The following is a 20,218-nucleotide window of genomic DNA, read 5'->3' on the forward strand; positions in this document are numbered from 1 at the left end:
TCCTTGAAAAAGAGCAGTTTGTGGCAGAGTTCTCTCAGCCCCACCCACCTCACAGGGTGTCTGTTGTGGGGAGGGGAAGGGAAAGGAGTTTGTAAGCCACTCTGAGACTACAAGTGAAGGGCGGGGTATAAATCCAATCTCTTCTTCTCTTCTTCTTCCTCTGGACACGTTCCAGCTTTTCAACATCGTTTTTAAACTGTGGTGCCCAAAACTGAACACAGCACTCTCATTCTTTTTTGTTTGTAACTGATGCTTTTCTGTTGGAGGGGTGGGGGATGTGTAATAATGCAGGAGGTGGTCCTTAAAAATGTACCTTTAGGGATTAATCACTATCGATGTGATGTTTGCAATGTACATTTAACCTCCTTTTGTGTTCTCTCTGCAGAGTTATAGACAGCAGTATGAAAAACTTCAAAGCTTTTTCCCGATGGCTCTATGTGGGTAAGAAAAATATGACAAATTATACAAGCTAGTCTTGTTACTTATCAAAGTGTCAGTTCAGTTCTTTGCTGTTACGGTCATTTGACCAAACATATAACTCGTTTATCGAAATAACAATGTTAATTTGGTCCCCTTAAGCAAGTGGCTTCTATTTTTATGGGTTCTCATCATCCTGATGAGTATAGGAAGACACAGACTCCAAAATGCTACTGATACGAATTAGATGAGGGTCTTTGTATCAGTACCATTTTTGAATTAACAGACAACATTGGGGAGGGAAGAGCCAACCTGTTCCCCACCACCACGGAGTGCCAAATACTGGAAATATAGACCAGAGCTGGCTGTTTTGCCTTCTCACAGGCATCTGGCCTGACATGGCTGGGCAACGAACAAGAAACCACTGTGATCAATGATGGGCGGCACTTGCTATGAGATGCTCTAAAATTCAAGCATTTGGGACCCCTAGAAAAAAATCAATGTGAAGGGTCAAGAGCCAAGCAGGTGTGCAACTTTTAAACAGGTGTTTTTTTTTGGGGGGGGGCTGAGCTCATTCTTGCGTGAAGGTTACTGCTTGGTACTGCACAGGATACCAGTCCTCAGGCTTTGGCCCTGGGGTTCAGGTTGCCAACTCTGGGTTGGGAGATTCCTGGAGATTTGGGAGCAGAGCCTGGGGAACGTGGCGCATGGGGAGGGGAGGGAGCCCAGCAGCGAAGTGAGTCCAGAGAGCCCACTCTCTCCAGTTGCCATCTCCTCTGGTCTCTGTCATCCGGGGATCGTTTGTGCTGTTGCGTCAGCTCCCCACCCCACCTGGAGGCTGGCCACCCTGCGTTTCGGGCCTCAGTCTCAGGGCAGTGGGTTGGAATCTCAGGACCCTCAGCTGTCTCCACACGGCATCTTCTAACGACCTCCTGTGGTAACTTTGGCACGTGTACATTAGAATAATTGTGCGGCATTAACAGCTGAACTACATTGAATGCTCAGCACATAGCTGATTCCCATGTTCTGTTTTGTTCTGGAGCGTGGATCAAACTCCACGATTGCTGCTCTTCCCTCGCTCGGACGCCATGTGGTGCCTAGGAACTGACATGTCGCCGTTTGATCTGACATCACCAAGCCCTCTTCCTCATAGCTGATGCTGGAGACCCTGCAGCTCTCAAGCAATGAATGGCTGAATCAGTACTACACGTAGGGTTGCCAACCTCCAGGTAGTGCCGGGAGATCTCCCAGAATTGTAACTGATCTCCAGGCCACAGCGGTCAACTCCCTTAGAGAAAACGGCTGCTTTGGAGGGTGGACTTGACAGCATTGCAGCCTGCTGAGGTCCCTCCCTTTCCCAAACCTGGACTCCCCAAGATCCACCCCTAAATCTCCCGGAATTTCCCAACCCAGAGTTGGCAACCCAAAGAACCCTACATTCCTGAACTCTTATCAGAGTGGCGCAGTCTGCAATCCCATCCGAATGCTGCCTTGAGAGCTCCATTGAACACCGTAGTGTTGGAAATGTATGTGTTTGCAAGGTCTGACAATCCAGTCATTATAGGGTTAACTTGTTTGCCTAGTATTGCTATTGTTTAGAGTGACCTGGAAGGGATACCTGGCATTGAGCCAATGGGGAATCAGCCTGGGAAAAGTAGCTTCTATTGTGATACAGATTGGTTGCTTGTTTCAGGTGACTTCCTTTCTAGGGGTCGAGAAGAAGGACAGATTCTCCATTATCTCTGTGTTAGTGTTGGACTATAGGCAGCTTAGAAAATGTAGCTGTTAGATGTTCTGTTTATTTGTAGTTTTCCCGTGTACCTTTTACCCTTAGAAATAAAGGTTTTTAAAAGCAAAGAAATCTCTTCTTTCCAATAGAGCAAGATCCATTGATAACTCTGAGTAATTTAAATACTTTGACTATTTTTACAACACGTAGGACCTATTTCTGAGTAAGCATGCGTAGGAGTGGGCTGTGACCTGTGAGTAGCATGAGTGCCTCCTCCACCCCCCTTAACCGCTTCTTTCTTCCTTCTTTAAAACCCACCCTGCAGCTCCTGTTTCCACTGTGACTGCCTGCTGCAGTCAAACAAGCATTGCCCAGGAGTGTCCTCTGCCCTCTGGACCCTCTGGCAGAACTGCAGCCTTGAACTGGCCACGAAAGCGATCCCCACGCCCCGACGGCCCCCCTCTTGTTTGTTCAGACTTTGCACACTTCCAGGCTTCCCCTCCATGCAAGGCCCTGAGCCAAAAGACCATCATCTGAAGCTTCTGTTTGCTCAGTGGTGTCCATTGCAGCTTTCGCATCATGCCTGCAACTCCCCCGGCACTCCTTCTCGCCGCCTTCTTCCTGGCAGTTTGCTGGCTGTCCAGACCACAAGAGGTAAGTTTGACCCCTGGCAAAGGACAAGAAACCCTCCTTTCCTTTTTGTGGACCTGATTGCTCCAAAATGTAATCTACAAAAGTATCCAGCCCTCTTAGGTAATAGTGGGATGTCAGTCCCCCTTTTAACCCTGTTTAAGAAGAAGAAGAAGAGGAGGAGAGATTGGATTTATACCCCGCCCTTCACTTGGAGTCTCAGAGCGGCTTACAAACTCCTTTCCCTTTCCCTCCCCACAACAGACACCCTGTGAGGTGGGTGGGGCTGAGAGAGCTCTGACACAAACTGCTCTTTTTCAAGGACAGCTATGCCAGAGCTTGTGACTGACCCACGGTCACATCAGCAGGTGCAAGTGGAGGAGTGGGGAATCAAACCCGGTTCTCCCAGATTAGAGTCCGTGCACTTAACCACGACACCAAAAGAAAGCTTTTGCAACGACTATATTTCTTGATCAGGCTATTCTATTTTGTTTTAAACTGAGCTTTAAAACAAGGTTTGAGGATTGATGAGGAACTTTTTTTAATTATTAGGAACTGAGGTTTGATTAGGAACTTTTTGAAACTTCCCTGTTGCCTAACAAAGTCAATTCTATGCCTTTTGATTTCTTCTTTGCTGGCCCTTCAAACAGCATATTATTTAAAAACAACATAAAAATGATATTTCAGCTGATCCATTCAAAGGCAGCAGGAAAAGAGGAAGGCCCAATGTGAGATGGATGGACTTTGCAAGACATGAGCAAGGCGGTTAAGGACAGGATGGGATGGAGGACATGAATTCACAGGGTCGCCACAGGTTGGGAATGACTTGAGGGCACACTTCACACACACAAGCGTTACTCTGGTGCCGTATTTGAATTTTTTCTGATGCCTTCCATTTTCCAATTGGAAAGAGAAAGTTTTTTTCTTCTTCTTTCCTACAGGCATTTCTAGCTTCTTTGGATGCCCAAGATATTTTCTCTTATTTCAATGCCACTTCAGACTTGGAGGGTAAGAAGGGCCTTTGCTTTCTCTTTTGGAAACTTGTCGATCTCAGTGGGGTTTGCACAAGGGGGCTCTGCAGGGGGTTGGGCCCCATCCATCAGATCTGGCTTTGTTGCTCTTAACGGCATGCTAAAGATACAACTTGAAGTGGTCACTGCAGGCAGTTGATCAAACGGGCACATCACGAGTTATGAAAATAGGCTCTCCAGGAAAATCCTTCAGCCATGGCAGCTGTGGGTGGTGGTCACCTGCACAGACTGGACTAAGTGACCATCTCCTTCCCTGAAAAATGCTAAAGCTCCCTGGGTATGTGGCAGGGGCTCCCCGCATGGGGTCTCTGGGCACCGTGGAACCTACTGACACCTTTCCCAGTGCCTGCCAAGGGCTTTCAGAATGTGGGCAGGGCCAGGTGGGGCTTTTGCCCAGCAGGGCTTCTGATTGGCTGTGCCAGATTAAAAGGCATCTTGTTCAACACAGGGCTTCTGCTTGAAATGTTGAAGCGTTACTATGGCTGTGGTCACACACACTGGCCCAATCTGCATCTAGTATTTGCTCCGCTGTTGTACCAAACCCACACTGGAACAGAAGAAGATGCGTCTCAAAACCACATTCAAATACCCCAGGTTAATGCCGTTCTGACTGCAGAGTCACCCCTGAATGGCCATAAAACAGCCGTAAATCTATGCAAACAGCCACCATAAAACCAGAGATCAAACGAGGTGAAAGCAGCATGCAGTCTGGATGCTGCCATAAAATTTGACAATCAATCAAAGTGAAAGTGGCATGCAATGTAGATGGGAATTTCTGTTCCAGTGTGGGTTTGGTAAGACAGCGGAGCAAATGCTAGATGCAGATTTGGCCATGAAAGAATCCACTTTCAATCCACTGTCCAGAGGTCATTTCGGGGGGGATTGCGGGGGATCGCAGTTCCCCCCGGTGAGGTGCAGGGGGCGGGGCACATGACGAAGCCCCACCCCCTGCTTCCGTCCGCCCCGCTTCCAGCCCTCATTCAGCCAGGAGGAGGCAGGAGAAGAGGGAGGGTAAGGTGCTTCCTCCCCGCCTCTCCCCACCCCTGCCTGCCTGGGCCAGGGAGACCTTGGCGGGGCTTCCTCGCACTCCCGCTGGCCTTGCAGGTCCACCGCCGGGCCCCTGATGTCAGGGGGTGTGGCATATGCTAATGAGTTATGCTAATGAGTTCCCCTAGCTCTTTTTCTACGAAATGACCCCTGCCACTGTCAATGCACTTTCCAACTGGATTTTGCCAGTTCACACGGTAAAAATCCAGTTTGAAAGTGGATTATTCAGTGTGTGTGACCGCAGAGTTATATATTACCTCGCTCCTTGACATTTTTTGTTTGGCTCTGCCTCCTGCAGCAGTAACCATTTTGTGATCGTCTCCACCCCCTGTGGCAGCCATTCTTTTGAGTGTGCCCCCTGCCCCCACCCCCGTGTCAGAATCCCAAGGATGCCTGCAGGCTCAAAAAGGTGGGGGAAATGCTCCCTCTGAGCGGTGGAGTCTTGTGAGCAAAAATCCTCCTTTGTGAGCAACCGGCATTAAAGTTGTGAGCGAGCGATTTGGCTGCTGCATACATTAGTCTGCTCTGGAGCCATCCTTCCTGAGCCAAGACAAAAACGGGTGTGAGCTGGAGGCTGAAAAACTGTGAGCTAGCTCACACTAACTCAGCTGAGAGGGAACATTGTACTGGGACCCCAGTGTATGGCCTGAAAGAGTGATGAGATGTGTTTCAGCTGTTCATTGCTTCTGTTGACACCAGGCTTTTCTACCTTGGCATCCCAATCTTCACAGTGCCCGAGTTCCAGGTTGTGTACCTCACTTGTTCCTGCAAAGAAGGACAGTCCAGGCTAACACCTTGCAGAACCCAGCGATGCTCCCTTACAGCTTGGGGGGAGCTCTATGCCTTTGAGTTCCTGGAGGACTGCGCCCTCCTCTCCACCTCTTTTGTCAGTGAGCAAAGGCTGAATTCTTCCGTCAGTTTGCTGAGGCGTTTCTGGGGCAATTGCTTTGCCGGAGGAAAGGTCCTGAGCCCTCCAGGGGCGGAAGGCCGATTCACATACTGCGGAGGGCAGCTGGTGAGTTTAGTCTCAGCTCAGTATATTTTGGGGGGGGTCACATAATGTCCTGCACTGTAGACGAAAGGAGGTGGAAACGGAGTGGCCAGCTCCGGGTTGGGAAATACCTTTGGGGGTGGAGCCTGGGGAGGGAACTCGGCGAGGTGCGATGCCGCAGAGTCCGCCCTCCAAAGCAGCCATTTTCTCCAGGGGAACAGATCTTGGTCATCTGGAGATCAACTGTAATAGCGGGAGGTCTCCAGGTGCCCCCTGGAGGGTGGCAACCCTAAGGTGCAATTCTGCACTGATTTATTAGGATGCAGTCAGTGCAAGCTGCTCCTCAATCTGAGACAGAAAAGCTCGTTCTTATATTTTCTTTTTTATCCATCAACATGCTAGAACCAAAACAGACTTTTAAAAAAGCACCAGACAATCCCACTTCTGGCTCTCCAGTGGCCAGCACCAATTAGCAGGTGAAATCTATGGTTCCCCAGTCTCCTGATGAAATCCGTTCAAGCTTTGCGGCCTTCCTTATTTTGCACAGACTGGCTCAGTCTCTACAGTTTACTCCAGATCTGCAAGTTAAGCATATCCAGAATCTGGAAACTGTTTAGAGAAAAGAAAAACGGCTGTTAAGATTTGTAGAGTTGCCAACCCTGGCTTGGGGAAATCCCTGGAGATTTGGTAGTAGATCCTGGGGAGGGTGGGCTTTGGGAGGGTAGGACCTCAGTCAGGCATAATGCCACAGGGTCCCCCCTCCGCAGCATCCACTTTCTCCTGGGCAACTGATTTATGTTGTCTGGAGATCGGTTATGGTACCAGGAGATCCTCGGGCCCCACCTGGAGGTTGGCAACCTTAATTTCTAAGGGTTGGTGTTTACGGTGTTTATTCCAGTAATTGGTTCCTTCCTTTTTTTTTTTTTAAACGATTTTATTAAAAGATAAGTCAAGTATACATAAACAAGATTACTATTTAAACATTAATACAGCCTGTAAGTGCAAATTCATTTAACACAATGCCATCTATTAACTTGTCAGCAGGTACATCTTATTACCTTGTCACTTTCTTGTTATTTTCCACTTGTTCTACTAGAGTAGTAACATATAATATACCGTATAATAAATCCAGATATATTTTAGAAGGACCTTAAAAGTTTCCATACATATATATATTTTTGAGAATGCTAAAGCCATAATTTTTTTTTAAAGATGTATCCAATCTGCATAACTAGTATTTGCTGGTAACACACCGTTTTCTGTAAAATATGTTATAAGAGGACTCCATTTTCGATTGAAATTGGCATGGGATCTCGCATATCCTTGTATGTGGGACTCATATTTATCTGCTACTTTATGATCCATCACATAATGGTCCCAACATTTATTTCTCCATTGAGCAATAGAAGAAGAATCATGATTTTTCCATGAGGCAGCAATAGCAAGCCGTGCCGTGGCTATTAATGTGGCGGCTAATTCAGTAATTTTAACTTCCGATTCCTCAATAGTATAACTTGAGTTAAGAAGCAATACAGCCGGATCAAGTGGGATGTCTTCTCTTGTGATCTTCTTTATTTCTTTCAACACTTGGTTCCTTCCTGAACACAACTATTCAAGAGAGTTTCAGCTGAGGACCAAAAAACATCCTTCTTCAAATACAGAAAGACATTATAGTCTCAGCCTCGGGTTGCCAGCTCTGGGTTAGGAAACACCTGGAGATTTGGAGAGTGGGGCCGCCTGAGGAGGGCGGGGCTTGGGAGGGGAGGGACCTCAGTGGGGTACAATGCCATCGAGTCCTCCTTCCAAGCAGCCATTTTCTCTAGGTGGACTGATCTCTGTTGCCTGGAGATCAGTTGTAAAAGCGGGAGGTCTCCGCCCACTACCTGGAGGCCGGCAACCCTATTTCAACCTCACACACCCCGAAACAAAGAACTGTGAAGTCTGTGACAGGCAGTGCAGTTAATCAGAGGGACCAGGAGTTCCACGGAGCAGTCTGTCAGGGAAGAAGGGCTGGGAGGACAGGCAGAGAATTCTGGGAATATCCAGGGGTCATTTCGTAGAAAAAGAGCTAGGGGGACTCATTAGCATAACTCATTAGCATATGCCACACCCCCTGACATCACTGGAAGTGTGTCATAAGGCCACACACCCCGCCCCCAACGGTCCTGGCCGCTGCCGCCGGCCTTGCAGCCTCACTGCAGAGCCCCATGAGGGGCCCGGCGGTGGACCTGCAAGGGCGGCGGGAGTGCAAGGAAGCCCCGCAAAGGCCCTCCCTGGCCCCAGGCAGGCAGGGGTGGGGAGAGGCAGGGAGGAAGCAACTTACCCTCCCTCTTCTCCTGCCTCCTCCTGGCTGAATGAATATCCATTCAGAAGGGGGAAAGGACATGCCTTTTAAGGCAGCCATAGGTTCAAAAACATGCCTTGGGATTTAGTTTTTTTTTTAAATTTAAAACATTTATTAGCCACCTTTCTACCTTATAAGAATAAGGAATTTGAGGCCTAGTAATGCTGCTGGCAAGAAAGACTCTTGAAAGCAGAACAGAGTAGCCAGTGCCACCTTCCGAAATTTGCCATCCTGGGGGCCATTTCAGGTTGGGAAAATGGCACCAGAGGAAGCCTCCCCTTCCCTCACCAGCCATGTGCTTCATTCCTGATCTGAATTGGACTCCTGTGTACCTGAAAGTTGAGTTTAAACGCTCCAGTCACAGAATTCTTGGCACCTTTCTGGTTTGGCCCTCACAAGAAACATTTGCCTTCCATAATTCAGATGCTTCTCTCTTTTGCTCTGCTTTCCATTACTGCTTAGTTTTTGGGTTTTTAAAAAAATTGCACTAGCAATCAAGGCTGATAACGCCAGGGTGGGTTTTTATTTCCTCCAGAAAGGAGTTGCCATGGTCCCTGTGGAGAAGGTTCACATTCAGCCTGTAAGAAGCAAACACTTGAAGCTGCTGAGGGGCCTGCGTCATCCCAAGCCTCACATTGTCTTCAAGACTCCCCGTAGCCACACAACAGTACTGCCAGGTAGTCTTCTCGTGGCCCCACGGCAGAGCCTGGAGGGGGTGGGGCCGGGCAGTGACTGTTTTCTGGGGAACTTTGACCTGACCTATCTCTGTGATTTGCACCCCACAGCTCCCCTCCTGTAATTGATTCCCCAGGTTTCCTGCTTGATGCTGTTTCAGCTCAGCTTGATTACTTTAAAAGGGAACTAAACAAACATGTTCACTGTTCTGCAGAGCTCTGCTGTCTGGTGGTGAGATCTAGAACTAGAAGCATGCTTTCTCAAAGGGCAAACTGCCCAAACTATCAGAGCATCCGTGCAGAGAGCATCTGACTGGCATTCAGACTTCTACTCTGATGTTTTTTCACCCCCCCCCCCAATACTCTCTGTGTCATAGGAAGAAAGCTTCTATCCCGAGTCCGGAAAGGGGCTGAGTCGACTGTAAAACACTTGGAGCTGCTTGTTGTGGTGGGGCCAGATGTCTTCTGGTTCCATAAAGAAGACACGGAGAGGTACATCCTCACCAATCTGAATATTGTGAGTCATTTTCGACTGTGCTGGGCCTTTGCCTGTTTTCTGACGGTGGTACAGCTTGTGATACTAAGTAAAATGGCTTCAGACCAACACGACTGACTACTGGATCTAAGTAAAATGGCGTCCATTCATGCAGCTCTCCTCGCCCCTGTCTGGAAGGTTCAGCAAAAAAAAAACAGCAGAACTTATCTTTGTCCTGGTATCACAGCAGTCTGGGTCCCCCTCTCCCTGCTCCATATTATTGGCTGCCGCTGGTCAGGTCAGGGCTGGGGGGGGAAGTAAGCCCCCCTGGCCCTTCAGAGGGGAGGGAGGTGTCACGGCAGGGGCAGGGGGCGTGATGCAGGCAAGCAAAGTCCAAGAGCAGTCCGAAGTCAAGCCGAGTAAGACAAGCAGCAAAGTTCAAACAGGTTTAAATCAGAATCCAAAGCCAGGGTCAGACATACCAGAGTTCAATGTCCATAAATCCAAACGATGCCAGAGGAGTCAGAGACGAGAGCAGGGTCAACGAAGCCGAGGGTCAAAAGCCGAGGATCAAGACGACAAGAGTTCTGGAGCAGAGATACACGGAGTGAGGTCCTGTCAAAAGACGTTTGCCAGCACGAGTTCCTGCCAGCAACAGGCTTGAAGATATACAGTGCTGGCTAATTAACTCGTTAGCTGGCAGGGAGGAAGGTCATGTTCCAGTCAATACTCAGGGCTGAGAGATCGTCTTCCACGCATGCGTGCATCCCGGCGTCGATCTCTCAGCTCCTGTCTCTGTTGATTCCGGAGCCTGGTCACAGCTGGTGGTGAATCGGGCGAGGAATCTCTGTGCTGCAGCAAAGCCTGATCCTGTGCAGGTGTTTCCTGGGAGGCTCTATCCTCCTCATCACTTAGGGAGCTTTCAGCCACAGGAGCCAGTCTTTGTCTATAAGTCTCTGCTGCAGTACGTTCCTCAGGAGCCTGTGGTGTCAACTCCACATGCTCCTGGCTGGCAGGTGCCTCATCAGGGTCATCAGCAGGGGCAGGCATGACAGGAGGAGCTTGATGAGCAGGGGCAGGTTTGAGGGCAGCTGCACGTTTTGCATCACGTTTAGTTTGGCCGGAAACCTTTGGGGGTGCTGTTTGGAGCCACTCTGAGCCAAGAAGACCATGAGCCCCTGGGAATGTCACTTTTCCCCTCGGGTTGCCAACCTCCAGGTGGTGGCTGGAGATCCCCTGTTATTACAACTGATCTCCAGGCAACAGAGATCAGTTCCCCTGGAGAAAATGGCTGCTTTGGAAGGTAGTTTGGTCCCTCTCCTCCCCAAGCTCCCATCCTCCCCAAATCTCCAGGTATTTCCCAACCTGGAGCCGGCAACTCTACTTTCCCCCCTCTCCCTAAGGAGTAGGGTTGACAGCTCTGGGTTGGGAAATACCTGGAGATTTGGGGGGTGGAGCCTGGGGAGGGGTGGGGCTTGGAAAGGGGAAGGGTACAAGGCCACAGAGCCCATCCTCCAAAGCAGCCATTTTATCCAGGGTAACCAATCTCTAGTTGTAATAGCAGGGGATATCCAGGCCCCGTAAGACACAGGGAGGGGAAAACAAACCTGACCTAAAAACTGGAATCAAGAACCACAAGAAGTCTGATAAAGGGCCAATGTTAAAAACCTAGTTGAAACTTATTGAAAAGTACGCAGACGGACAAGTGATTTCAGCTTAGCGTACTTTATTTGATCAAGAACAAGACAACCCTAGCAGGCTCTCAGGCCGGCTTATATCCCTGTAAATCCACCACCCAGAACCCCCCCCCACTTCCCAATAGGTCCTAACTAGTGGCCAAGAGTCCCATAGGCTCTCGGCCCGGAGCCTAGCCCTCTGGTTGGTGCGGGCTAGGATCCGCATCGTCCTTTGTTTATTGGAGTGAAGCTTGATGCTTGCTCCTCTTGACCGCGTGGTGCCCAAGCGGACCACGCGGTCGGAACTTGATACATTACACTTATAGTATACAAAAATACGTTAGACAGTTAAAAACATATAAGGGCCCAATGAAAGCCTTGTTAAAAAGTTCAAGTGGCCTAAAAACAAGGGCCAGTACACATGATCGGATGCATTTCCACCCAATTTGGGCCTTCTTTAGAGGTCAAACATTATTGAGGTACACGTAACAATAGTACATATTACAAGAAGAAGAGAGTCCCTTGGACTGCAAGAAGATCAAATCAGTCAATCCTAAAAGAAATCAACCCTGACTGTTCCCTGGAAGGCCAGATGGCCACTAAATGAGAAGGGAGCACTCACTGGAGAAGACCCTGATGCTGGGAAAGATTGAAGGTCAAAGAAGACAGGGACGGCAAAGGATGAGATGGTGAGACAGTGTCATAGATGCAACGAACATGAAACTGAGCAAACTTCAGAGGACGGCAGAAGACAGGAGGGCCTGGCGGGAGCTGGTCCATGGGGTTGCGAAGAGTTGGACTCGACTGTGCGACTGAACAACAACAACAAGAAGATAACCAATAAGTTAATACTGGACCAAGAAAAGGAAAGCTGTAGAAAAAAGAAAAAAAATTGAATATGAATAATCATTTTTTTAACTTACAGTGTAGTAAAATGGCTATATTACTTACTTTAGAAGCAAGCTCTATATTATTGATTTTTTATTTCTGCTATTATGTTGGCTTTTATTTACTGCATTAGCTTTAGAAATATATTTTATTTTTTAGATGTTCTAATTTAGCAGCTGTGCATTTGGCACCAGACTTTCATCTTTAGAGGCCTCACAAGCATCTTTGTCTTGTGTCTATAGATCTTGCTGCTTTTGCAGCCTAGAGAGCCAGTTTGGTGTAGTGGTTAAGTGCCTGCCTCCTCCTGGCTGAATGAGGGCCGGAAGCGGGGCGGCCGGAAGCAGGGGGCGGGGCTTCGTCATGTGCCCCCCCCCTCACACCTCACCCGGGGGAACTGCGATCCCCTGCGATCCCCCCCGAAATGACCTCTGATGTTAAAGATAGTTTTTCCTTCTAAAGTTTTTGAAAAAGCAGATTAATTAGTTTATTTCTAAGTGGACTTAAAGCTTTCATTAACTTTTTTTTGGTTTCCCCCCCGGCAGGGTGCTGAATTGCTCCGAGACGCCTCGCTGGGAGCTCAGTTCAGGGTTCACCTGATCCGAATGATCGTCCTCACAGAGCCGGAGGTGGTAAAATCCATTCAGTGAGGGGCAGCTGAGGCTGCCGCTAGGTCTTGGGGAATTTCTGGAGACTTGGGGACGGTGCCTTGGGAGGGCAGAGCTTGGGGGGTGGGCAGTCAAAGAGTCTACCCTCCAGAGCTGTTGTTCTGCACTGAGCTCTGCACTTTGCAGAATGGTTGTAATTTTGGGAGAATCCCAGGCCCTGCCTGGGGGTTGGTGACCCGAGGCAGAGCCTGTCCAGGACCCTGGGGCTTCTGAAGGCCCCTCATGAACATAAGAGAACATAAAAGAAGCCATGTTGGATCAGGCCAGTGGCCCGTCCAGTCCCACACTCTGTGTCAGACAGTGGCCGAAACCCAGGGGCCATCAGGAGGTCCACCAGCGGGGCCAGGACACTAGGAGCCCTCCCACTGTTGCCCCCAAGCACCAAGAAGACACAGCATCATTGCCCCAGACAGAGTGTTCCATCTGTCCCTTGTGGCTAAGCCACTGATGGACCTCACCGCCTGAGGCTGAAGGCCATCCTAGTGGCTGTGTGCTTAGAGCTCCCCCTCCCTGCACAGAAGGGAAGAGGGCTGGAGCCTTGTGATTGGCTGGGGCATGAAGCCTCAGGATTGGGCAAATAAGGGGAGGAAGAGGAGGCTGGCCTTCTGCTTGGGCCACTTGAGGCACTGGCTGCTGATTTCTGGCCCAGGGAAGCTATTTCAACTCCGGGTCTGGATGTCACTTCCAGCAGCCCTGGCCCATCTGTGACGCAGCAGCCCAGGGGAAGAGAGAGAGGAGGAGACTCTGGAAAGAACCTCCTGCAGATGGAAAGCCCACCTGACTTTTTAAAGAACGGAAAGGCCTTGTGTGCTGCTTCCTGTTGTACTCCTTAGGCCGTTTCTCTCCAAATACGGGTGAAATTGCTCAGAACAGTTATGTCCATTTTCCATTTCATTTATTAGCTTCATTGACCCGAGGTCTTAAGCCAAACATGCAAACAGCAACTAATAAAATGCTGCTGGGGAAAGTTGCAGCCTGAAGTGGTAGAAACTGTGTGAAACTACTCTGGATGTACCTGTTAAAGAATGCTTAATAAGTATTTCCAAAAATCAACGATTTTTATAATGAATTATTTATAAAGATTAATATTCTGCAACACAGTACAATTAACACCAAAACAATAATTTAACACACAAGGGAAAACAATGCTATTAAATGGGAAATCAATCCACAACAAGTGTCCCAACAGAGCTTGTCACAAAATAATCGCCTAAAGTGTTAGTCCATACATTCACTCAAGATCACAGCAAATGGAAGCGATCCACCATTCTTCATTCCATGCTGGATATTAGTCTCCGGTGATGACGATCCCAGCCTCGAACGGGCAAGCTAGCTACAATCAACCGCATTTCGCCAAGGTTTTCTCAAAATCGGAACTGCTTTCCAATTGGGATCAGTAACATTCTGGGCACAAAATCAGGAAAAATACTTCTCAAAGCCATTACGCTGCAAAGAACCTGTTCCCTGTTTAGTTACATTGTTTCCCCTTGTAAGTTAAATTATTGTTTTGGTGTTAATGTTACTGTGTTACTAATTATTAATCTTTATAAATAATTCATTATAAAAAAAGCTGGACTGGCTTGATAAGAGGGGACTTAAACTCACGGGCTGATTTTGCTGCGCTGAACTTAGGGTTTGAGCACATTCAGGTGTATGGAGAGAAACTAATCCAAATCCCATTCTTCCATACCATTCTTGTAACCAGGGGTCGTTTCCCAAGGTTTTCTCAAAATCAGAACTGCTTTCCAATTGGGATCAGTAACATTCTGGACACAAAATCTGGAAAAATACTTCTCAAAGCACTTATGCTGCAAAGAACCTGTTCCCTATTTAATTACATTCTTTCCCCTTGTAAGTTAAATTATTGTTTTGGTGTTAATGTTACTGTGTTACTAATTATTAATCTTTATAAATAATGTGTTACTAATTATTAATCTTTATAAATAATTCATTATAAAAAAAGCTGGACTGGCTTGATAAGAGTGGACTTAAGCTCACGGGCTGATTTTGCTGCGCTGAACTTAGGGTTTGAGCACATTCAGGTGTATGGAGAGAAACTAATCCAAATCCCATTCTTCCATACCATTCTTGTAACCAGGGGTCGTTTCCTGCTGGAGCGCCCTGAAGCGGTGCTCCAGCAGGAAAGAGCCCAGGCCCCACCCCCCGCCCACGAAGACACTCAGGGAGGGGGGGATTTAAATGTCTGGGTTCCTTGCCCAATCTCCAGGTGCCCTGCACGGGGCACCTGGAGGAGATCGGGCAGGGAACCCAGGCATGACTGGGTTGGACACCATGGGCCATAACTCATTTGCATAACTCATTTTAAACATGCCTGCCCTTTTTTAGGGAGTGTGGCATATGCAAGTGTGTTATGCAAATGAGCTCCTGCACCTCTTTTTCTAGGCAATGACCCCTGCTTGTAACTGAATTTGAAAATGGACTACAGTTTCTGAGAATTTCAGCCCAGTTGGTTAAGAGGAGGGAAAGCAGTTCCCCATTGTACCAGTGTGTAATGTATTCAGCCTGACATGCCTGGACTTGCCCGGGCTGGCCAGGCACATTTCCTCAATAGCTTCAAGTCTAAAGACAATGGGTCCGTAGGATCCTAGCCGGCCCAATGAAAGGGCTAGGTCCCAAGCCGGGAGGCCAATGGGTCTCTCGGTTACTGTAAATAGCCTATGGGGAGTAGGGGGTGTGTTTAGGTGAGCTTGGTGGCGGGTTTTCTGAATGAATATAAAGCGGCCTGCGAGCTGGTCAGTTGTCTTTGTTCTCAACCAAATAAAGGTATGCTTAGCTGAAATCACTCGCCGTCTGCATACTTTTCACTGGCGACGAAGAATGTGAATGCATGAAACAATGGGAATAATTAAGAACATGCACACGATGGCAGGTGAGCCGAATGCAAATCCCATTTCTGTGCGCCCTCCTGCCTCTCTCCCAGGAAGGCATCAGCATCACCACCAACCTCACTTCCTCCGTCGTCAGCGTCTGTGAGTGGGCCAGGAAGGTCAACCCTGAGAACGACTCCGATCCCAGCCATGCGGATCTCGTTCTGTATGTGACCAGGTAACAAAGCTTCTTCCATTTATTTATATATGTACTTCTCCCCAGTGGGAAACCAAAACACCTTACATGGTTCTCCTCTCCTCCATTCTGTCCTCACAACAACCCTGCAAGGTAGGTTAGGCTGACAGTAGGTGGCTGCCCAAAGTCCCCAGCAAGCTTCCATGGCAGAGTGGGGATTTGGAACTGGGTCCCCAGGAACCTAGTCCTTTGTTGCCTTTGAGCCACGTACGAGGTGAGCCCAAGGGGGCACGTAGACAACGAGGGGTGGAGGGCAGGTGGAGCTGAACTATCTGCTGTTGGCTTTGGCTTCCAAAATTCTGTCCCCTTGGCCAATCGCTGCAGGCACAATCAAGGCAGGAGGAGCCGGGACAGAACAGGGCAGGTCAGAGGTGGAGCCTTCTGGAATCTGGAGTGAACTGACTTTGCAGAAGCCAGTACTAGTTGTTGGAAGGGTACTGGTTCTGGTGGTCCAGATCCGCCGTACTTAGCAGAGTGCACAGCTTTAATGCAGCAGCTCTTTGTCCCAAACCTACCGTGTGCTTGCAAGTGTAAAAAGTCACACAGAACCACGTTTCAGTTTAAATGAAACTAAGAATTACTTTATTCTAGAAATACACACTTGATAGTACAGAGTAGAGAAGTAGAGATGGTTCCTATGCTGTCTAGCTGGCAGATGGATGAGGATGCTGAGAGGAGCATCCTGCATCTCCATCTTGTGTGCATTGAAGAGAGAGAAGAGAGGAGATGGAAGGACGTTCCCTTTTCCCTAAAGAGTATTGATCTACACTTCAGAGGGAGTCAGTGACAGCAGGGTAAACAGAAGATGGTTTGTGTTTGCCTCTCTGCCTGCAACTCTCTGTGGTCACCTGTCTTCCGTTTCTCGCAGTGATCACGATTAGGGCGTCTGAATGTCCTTCTCGCAATGTTTCCCCCCCCAAGCTTCTGCTGTCGTGCGCATGAGCAATCCTGCACTGAATAAATTCAATTTATAAACGTTTGAGTACACATATAGACTTCAGTGCTCAGTTGTATGTCACAGGTTAATTTTGTTCGCTGTTCATGGGGGGAAATCCTGCAAAAACAAGGGAGTATGGCAAGTCCCAGTGGGAGCGGTGATTCAGCCATGTGCATATGCGCATGGGCAAAGCCAATTTTTTTTAAAAAAAACAAGCCGCGCCACTGCTTGGGTGGCGCAGCTATCTGGACGGTGCCTGGAGCCTCGTTGCACGATGCAAGTGGTTCGGGGAGGGATGTGTGATCAAATATTCCCAATCAAATCTATAGCAGGAACAAATAAGCTTGCTGTGTGACCACACCGTAACTCAGCTTAGAGGGAACACTGGCCCTGATTAAAATGACCAAGGGGCCACTCCAGACTATACTATGTTTGTTCAGCAGATGTAGGAAGATTGGTATTGAGAGCCAGTGTGATGTCGTGGCTAAAGAACCCCAGGTTTGAATCTCCACTCTGCCGAGGAAGCTTGTTGGGTAACCTTTGGCCAGTCACACACTCTCCACCTAGCCTACCAGCAGAGGTCATTTCGGAGGGGATCACGGGGGATCGCAGTTCCCCCGGGTGAGGTACAGGGGGCGGGGCACATGACGAAGCCCCGCCCCCCACTTCCGGCCGCCCCGCTTTCGGCCCTAATTTAGCTAGGAGGAGGCAGGAGAAGAGGGAGGGTAAGTTGCTTCCTCCCGGCCTCTCCCCACCCCTGCCTGCCTGGGGCCAGGGAGGGCCTTCGCGGGGCTTCCTTGCACTCCTGCCGGCCTTGCAGGTCCACCGCCGGGCCCCTCATGGGGCTCGGCAGTGGAGCTGCAAGGCCGGTGGCGGCAGCCGGGACCGTTGGGGGCGGGGTGTGTGGCCTTATGGCACACTTCCGGTGATGTCAGGGGGTGTGGCCTTATGACACACTTCCGGTGATGTCAGGGGGTGTGGCATAGGCTAATGAGTTATGCTAATGAGTTCCCCTAGCTCTTTTTCTACGAAACGACCCCTGCCTACCTGACAAGGCTGCTGCAAGGATAAAATGGAGGCGAGTGAGGAAAGCTGTTCTGGGTCCCCAACGGAGAGAAGTGGGGGTATAAACAAAGTAAATAAATAATTAGCCAAATACATTTGTATGAATGAGCTGGACTTGGTCAGAGACAGGGCCTCTTGCAAGCCAAGTATGGGAGAAATCTGGTTTGTGAGAGCGAAAAAGGGAGAGTGCCCAACTCTTCTTGAGGGCTGCATGGGCACCAAGGCAAAGGAGTCACAGGTTGGTGAGGGTGAGCCTGCAAGGCAGTTTTTGAGGCAGGGGGACAATTCGTAAATAATCACCATAACTGGGAGAGGGGAACGGGCTCTTCTCCTGTTTTCCATGGGAAGCACCCCCTTCCCCCATCGCATCACTCAGCTTGAGGCTGGTTTGCTGCTTGTGGCACGCCCCAAACCCAGAAATCTCTCCCCTCCTACCTAAAGGAGCCAGCTCCCCCCCTCCCCATGACCCCTTTGGTGGAGAAAGGAGGCTATGCCGGCGTAGTGTCGTGGTTTAGAGCAGTGGGCTCTAATGTGGAGAACAGGGTTTGGTTCCCCACTCTTCCTCCACATGACCTTGGGCCAGTCCCACTTCTCTCTCTCTCAGAGCTCTCTCGGCCCCACCTGCCTCACAAGGTGCCTGTTGTGGGGAGAGGAAGGGAAGGCGATTGAAAGCCGCTTTGAGACTCCTTCGGGTAGAGAAAAGCGGGGTATAAAAACCAACTCAGTTTGGTGTAGTGGTTAAGTGCGCGGACTCTAATCTGAGAGAACCGGGTTTGATTCCCCACTCCTCCACTTGCACCTGCTGGATGACCTTGGGTCAGTCACAAGCTCTGTCAGAGCTGTCCTTGGAAAAGAGCAGTTTCTGTCAAGAGCTCTCTCAGCCCCGCCTACCTCACAGGGCGTTTGTTGTGGGGAGGGGAAGGGAAAGGAGTTTGTAAGCCGCTCTGAGACACCTTTGGGTAGTGAAGGGCGGGGTATAAATCCAATCTCTTCTTCTTCTTCTTCTTCTTCTTCTTCGGAGTGTGTAAGCCGCTCTGAGACACCTTTGGGTAGTGAAGGGCGGGGTATAAATCCAATCTCTTCTTCTTCTTCTTCTTCTTCTTCTTCTTCTTCTTCTTCTTCTTCTTCTTCTTCTTCTTCTTCTTCTTTCCTCTTACACATTACTGTCTGATAACGCACTGGGGGCTCATGAGGAACTGCTGTGTATGTTGTCTGGGGGGGGGGGTAAGAACATAAGAGGAGCCAATGTTGGATCAGGCCAATGGCCCATCTAGTCCAACACTCTGTCACACGGTGGCCAAAAATACCCGGTGCCATCAGGAGGTCCAGCAGTGGGGTCAGGATGCTAGAAGCCCTCCCACTGTTACCCCCTCTCCCAAGTACCAAGAAGACAGAGCATCCCTTGCCCCAGACCAAGAGTCCCTATCTATACTTTGTGGCTAATAGCCACTGATGGACCTCTGCTCCATCTGTTTATCCAATTCCCCCTTGAAGCCGTCCATGCTTGTAGCCGCCACCCCCTCCTGTGGCAGTGAATTCCATGTGTGAATCACTCTTTGGGTGAAGAAGGACTTCCTTTTATCCGTTCTAACCCAACTGTAAGCAATTGCGGAATTGCCCTCTACCCCTAGACAATAACATCAGTTCTTTGGTGCTCAAGCAGGCAAATTTTCCTCCTGCCCACCCCCCACTCCCCTCCCCCTCCCCCTTCTTCAACAGAGGCTCAGCCACTCTCAACAGTCTGCACCATCTGGAGGGCAGGGAACAGATTCAGTCCTCAGCAGGCTGGGTTTTTAAAAAGTTATTTCTTCTGTTTTAAAAGGTACATGCCTATTTTACTGCATATTTACGGAGTCCCCTGAGTATGTCAACCCTGGTCTGGGAGGGGCCCTTGGGTGGCAGGTCTGGAACAGAAGTCCTCTGAGATCTTCACCAGACATGCACTGAGCAGAGTGGGGCCGCCCTGCCTTCCACACATTCTGCCGGACATTCCAATAACAATTTTTATTTAGAGAAACAAAAGATTAACAGTAACTACATTTGGAATGATATGCTTAGATACACTTAATAGGGGTAAACCTACCGTACCCCTTAGATAGCGATTGATATGAAACAATTTAACCAGAAACAAAGCATTAGTATCACCAAACTTAGTGTGATATTCAAACTTAGTACATCTAGCAAATGGTGACCATATAAACAGCGCTTACAGTAAGAAACCTCAAAACAAGGCCAATGAGGTATGTGAGGAGAGGGTGCTGATCGATAGTTAAAAAGTAACAAATAAGTGTAAGAATTAAACAAAGCATAAATATGCAGTGATTGATAATACGCTCATATAAACAATATAAAAACATTTGAGAAAGACAAAAAGGCACACTATCCAAATTAAATCCATTTGATATAGTTCTTCCAGTGGGGAGAGATAAATTCCTCTGACTCTAGAAAAGACAGTACTGGGAACCATTTCGCAGTAAAGTTAGATACCGAGGGATTTCTGGCATTGCAATTGTGTTTATCAGTTATGCTTTCCATCAAGAATTGATCCCATAGTTTCCTAAACCA

At 48.8% G+C, this 20,218-nt stretch overlaps 1 protein-coding gene across 1 annotated transcript in view; it reads left to right on the plus strand.

Moving 5' to 3' along the window:
- ADAMTS13 (ADAM metallopeptidase with thrombospondin type 1 motif 13) overlaps positions 1-20,218 on the plus strand; it is a 66,465-nt gene that overhangs the window by 2,867 nt on the left and 43,380 nt on the right. The window contains exons 2-6 of the mRNA XM_015414906.1: positions 386-441; positions 2,639-2,800; positions 9,241-9,380; positions 12,445-12,528; positions 15,509-15,633. Coding sequence (XP_015270392.1) covers positions 386-441; positions 2,639-2,800; positions 9,241-9,380; positions 12,445-12,528; positions 15,509-15,633 — 567 coding nt within the window. The remainder of the gene's footprint in view (positions 1-385; positions 442-2,638; positions 2,801-9,240; positions 9,381-12,444; positions 12,529-15,508; positions 15,634-20,218) is intronic.

This window comes from Gekko japonicus, unplaced genomic scaffold (genome assembly GCF_001447785.1).
Source record: "Gekko japonicus isolate JY-2015 unplaced genomic scaffold, Gekko_japonicus_V1.1 scaffold2812, whole genome shotgun sequence".
Lineage (NCBI taxonomy): Eukaryota > Metazoa > Chordata > Lepidosauria > Squamata > Gekkonidae > Gekko > Gekko japonicus.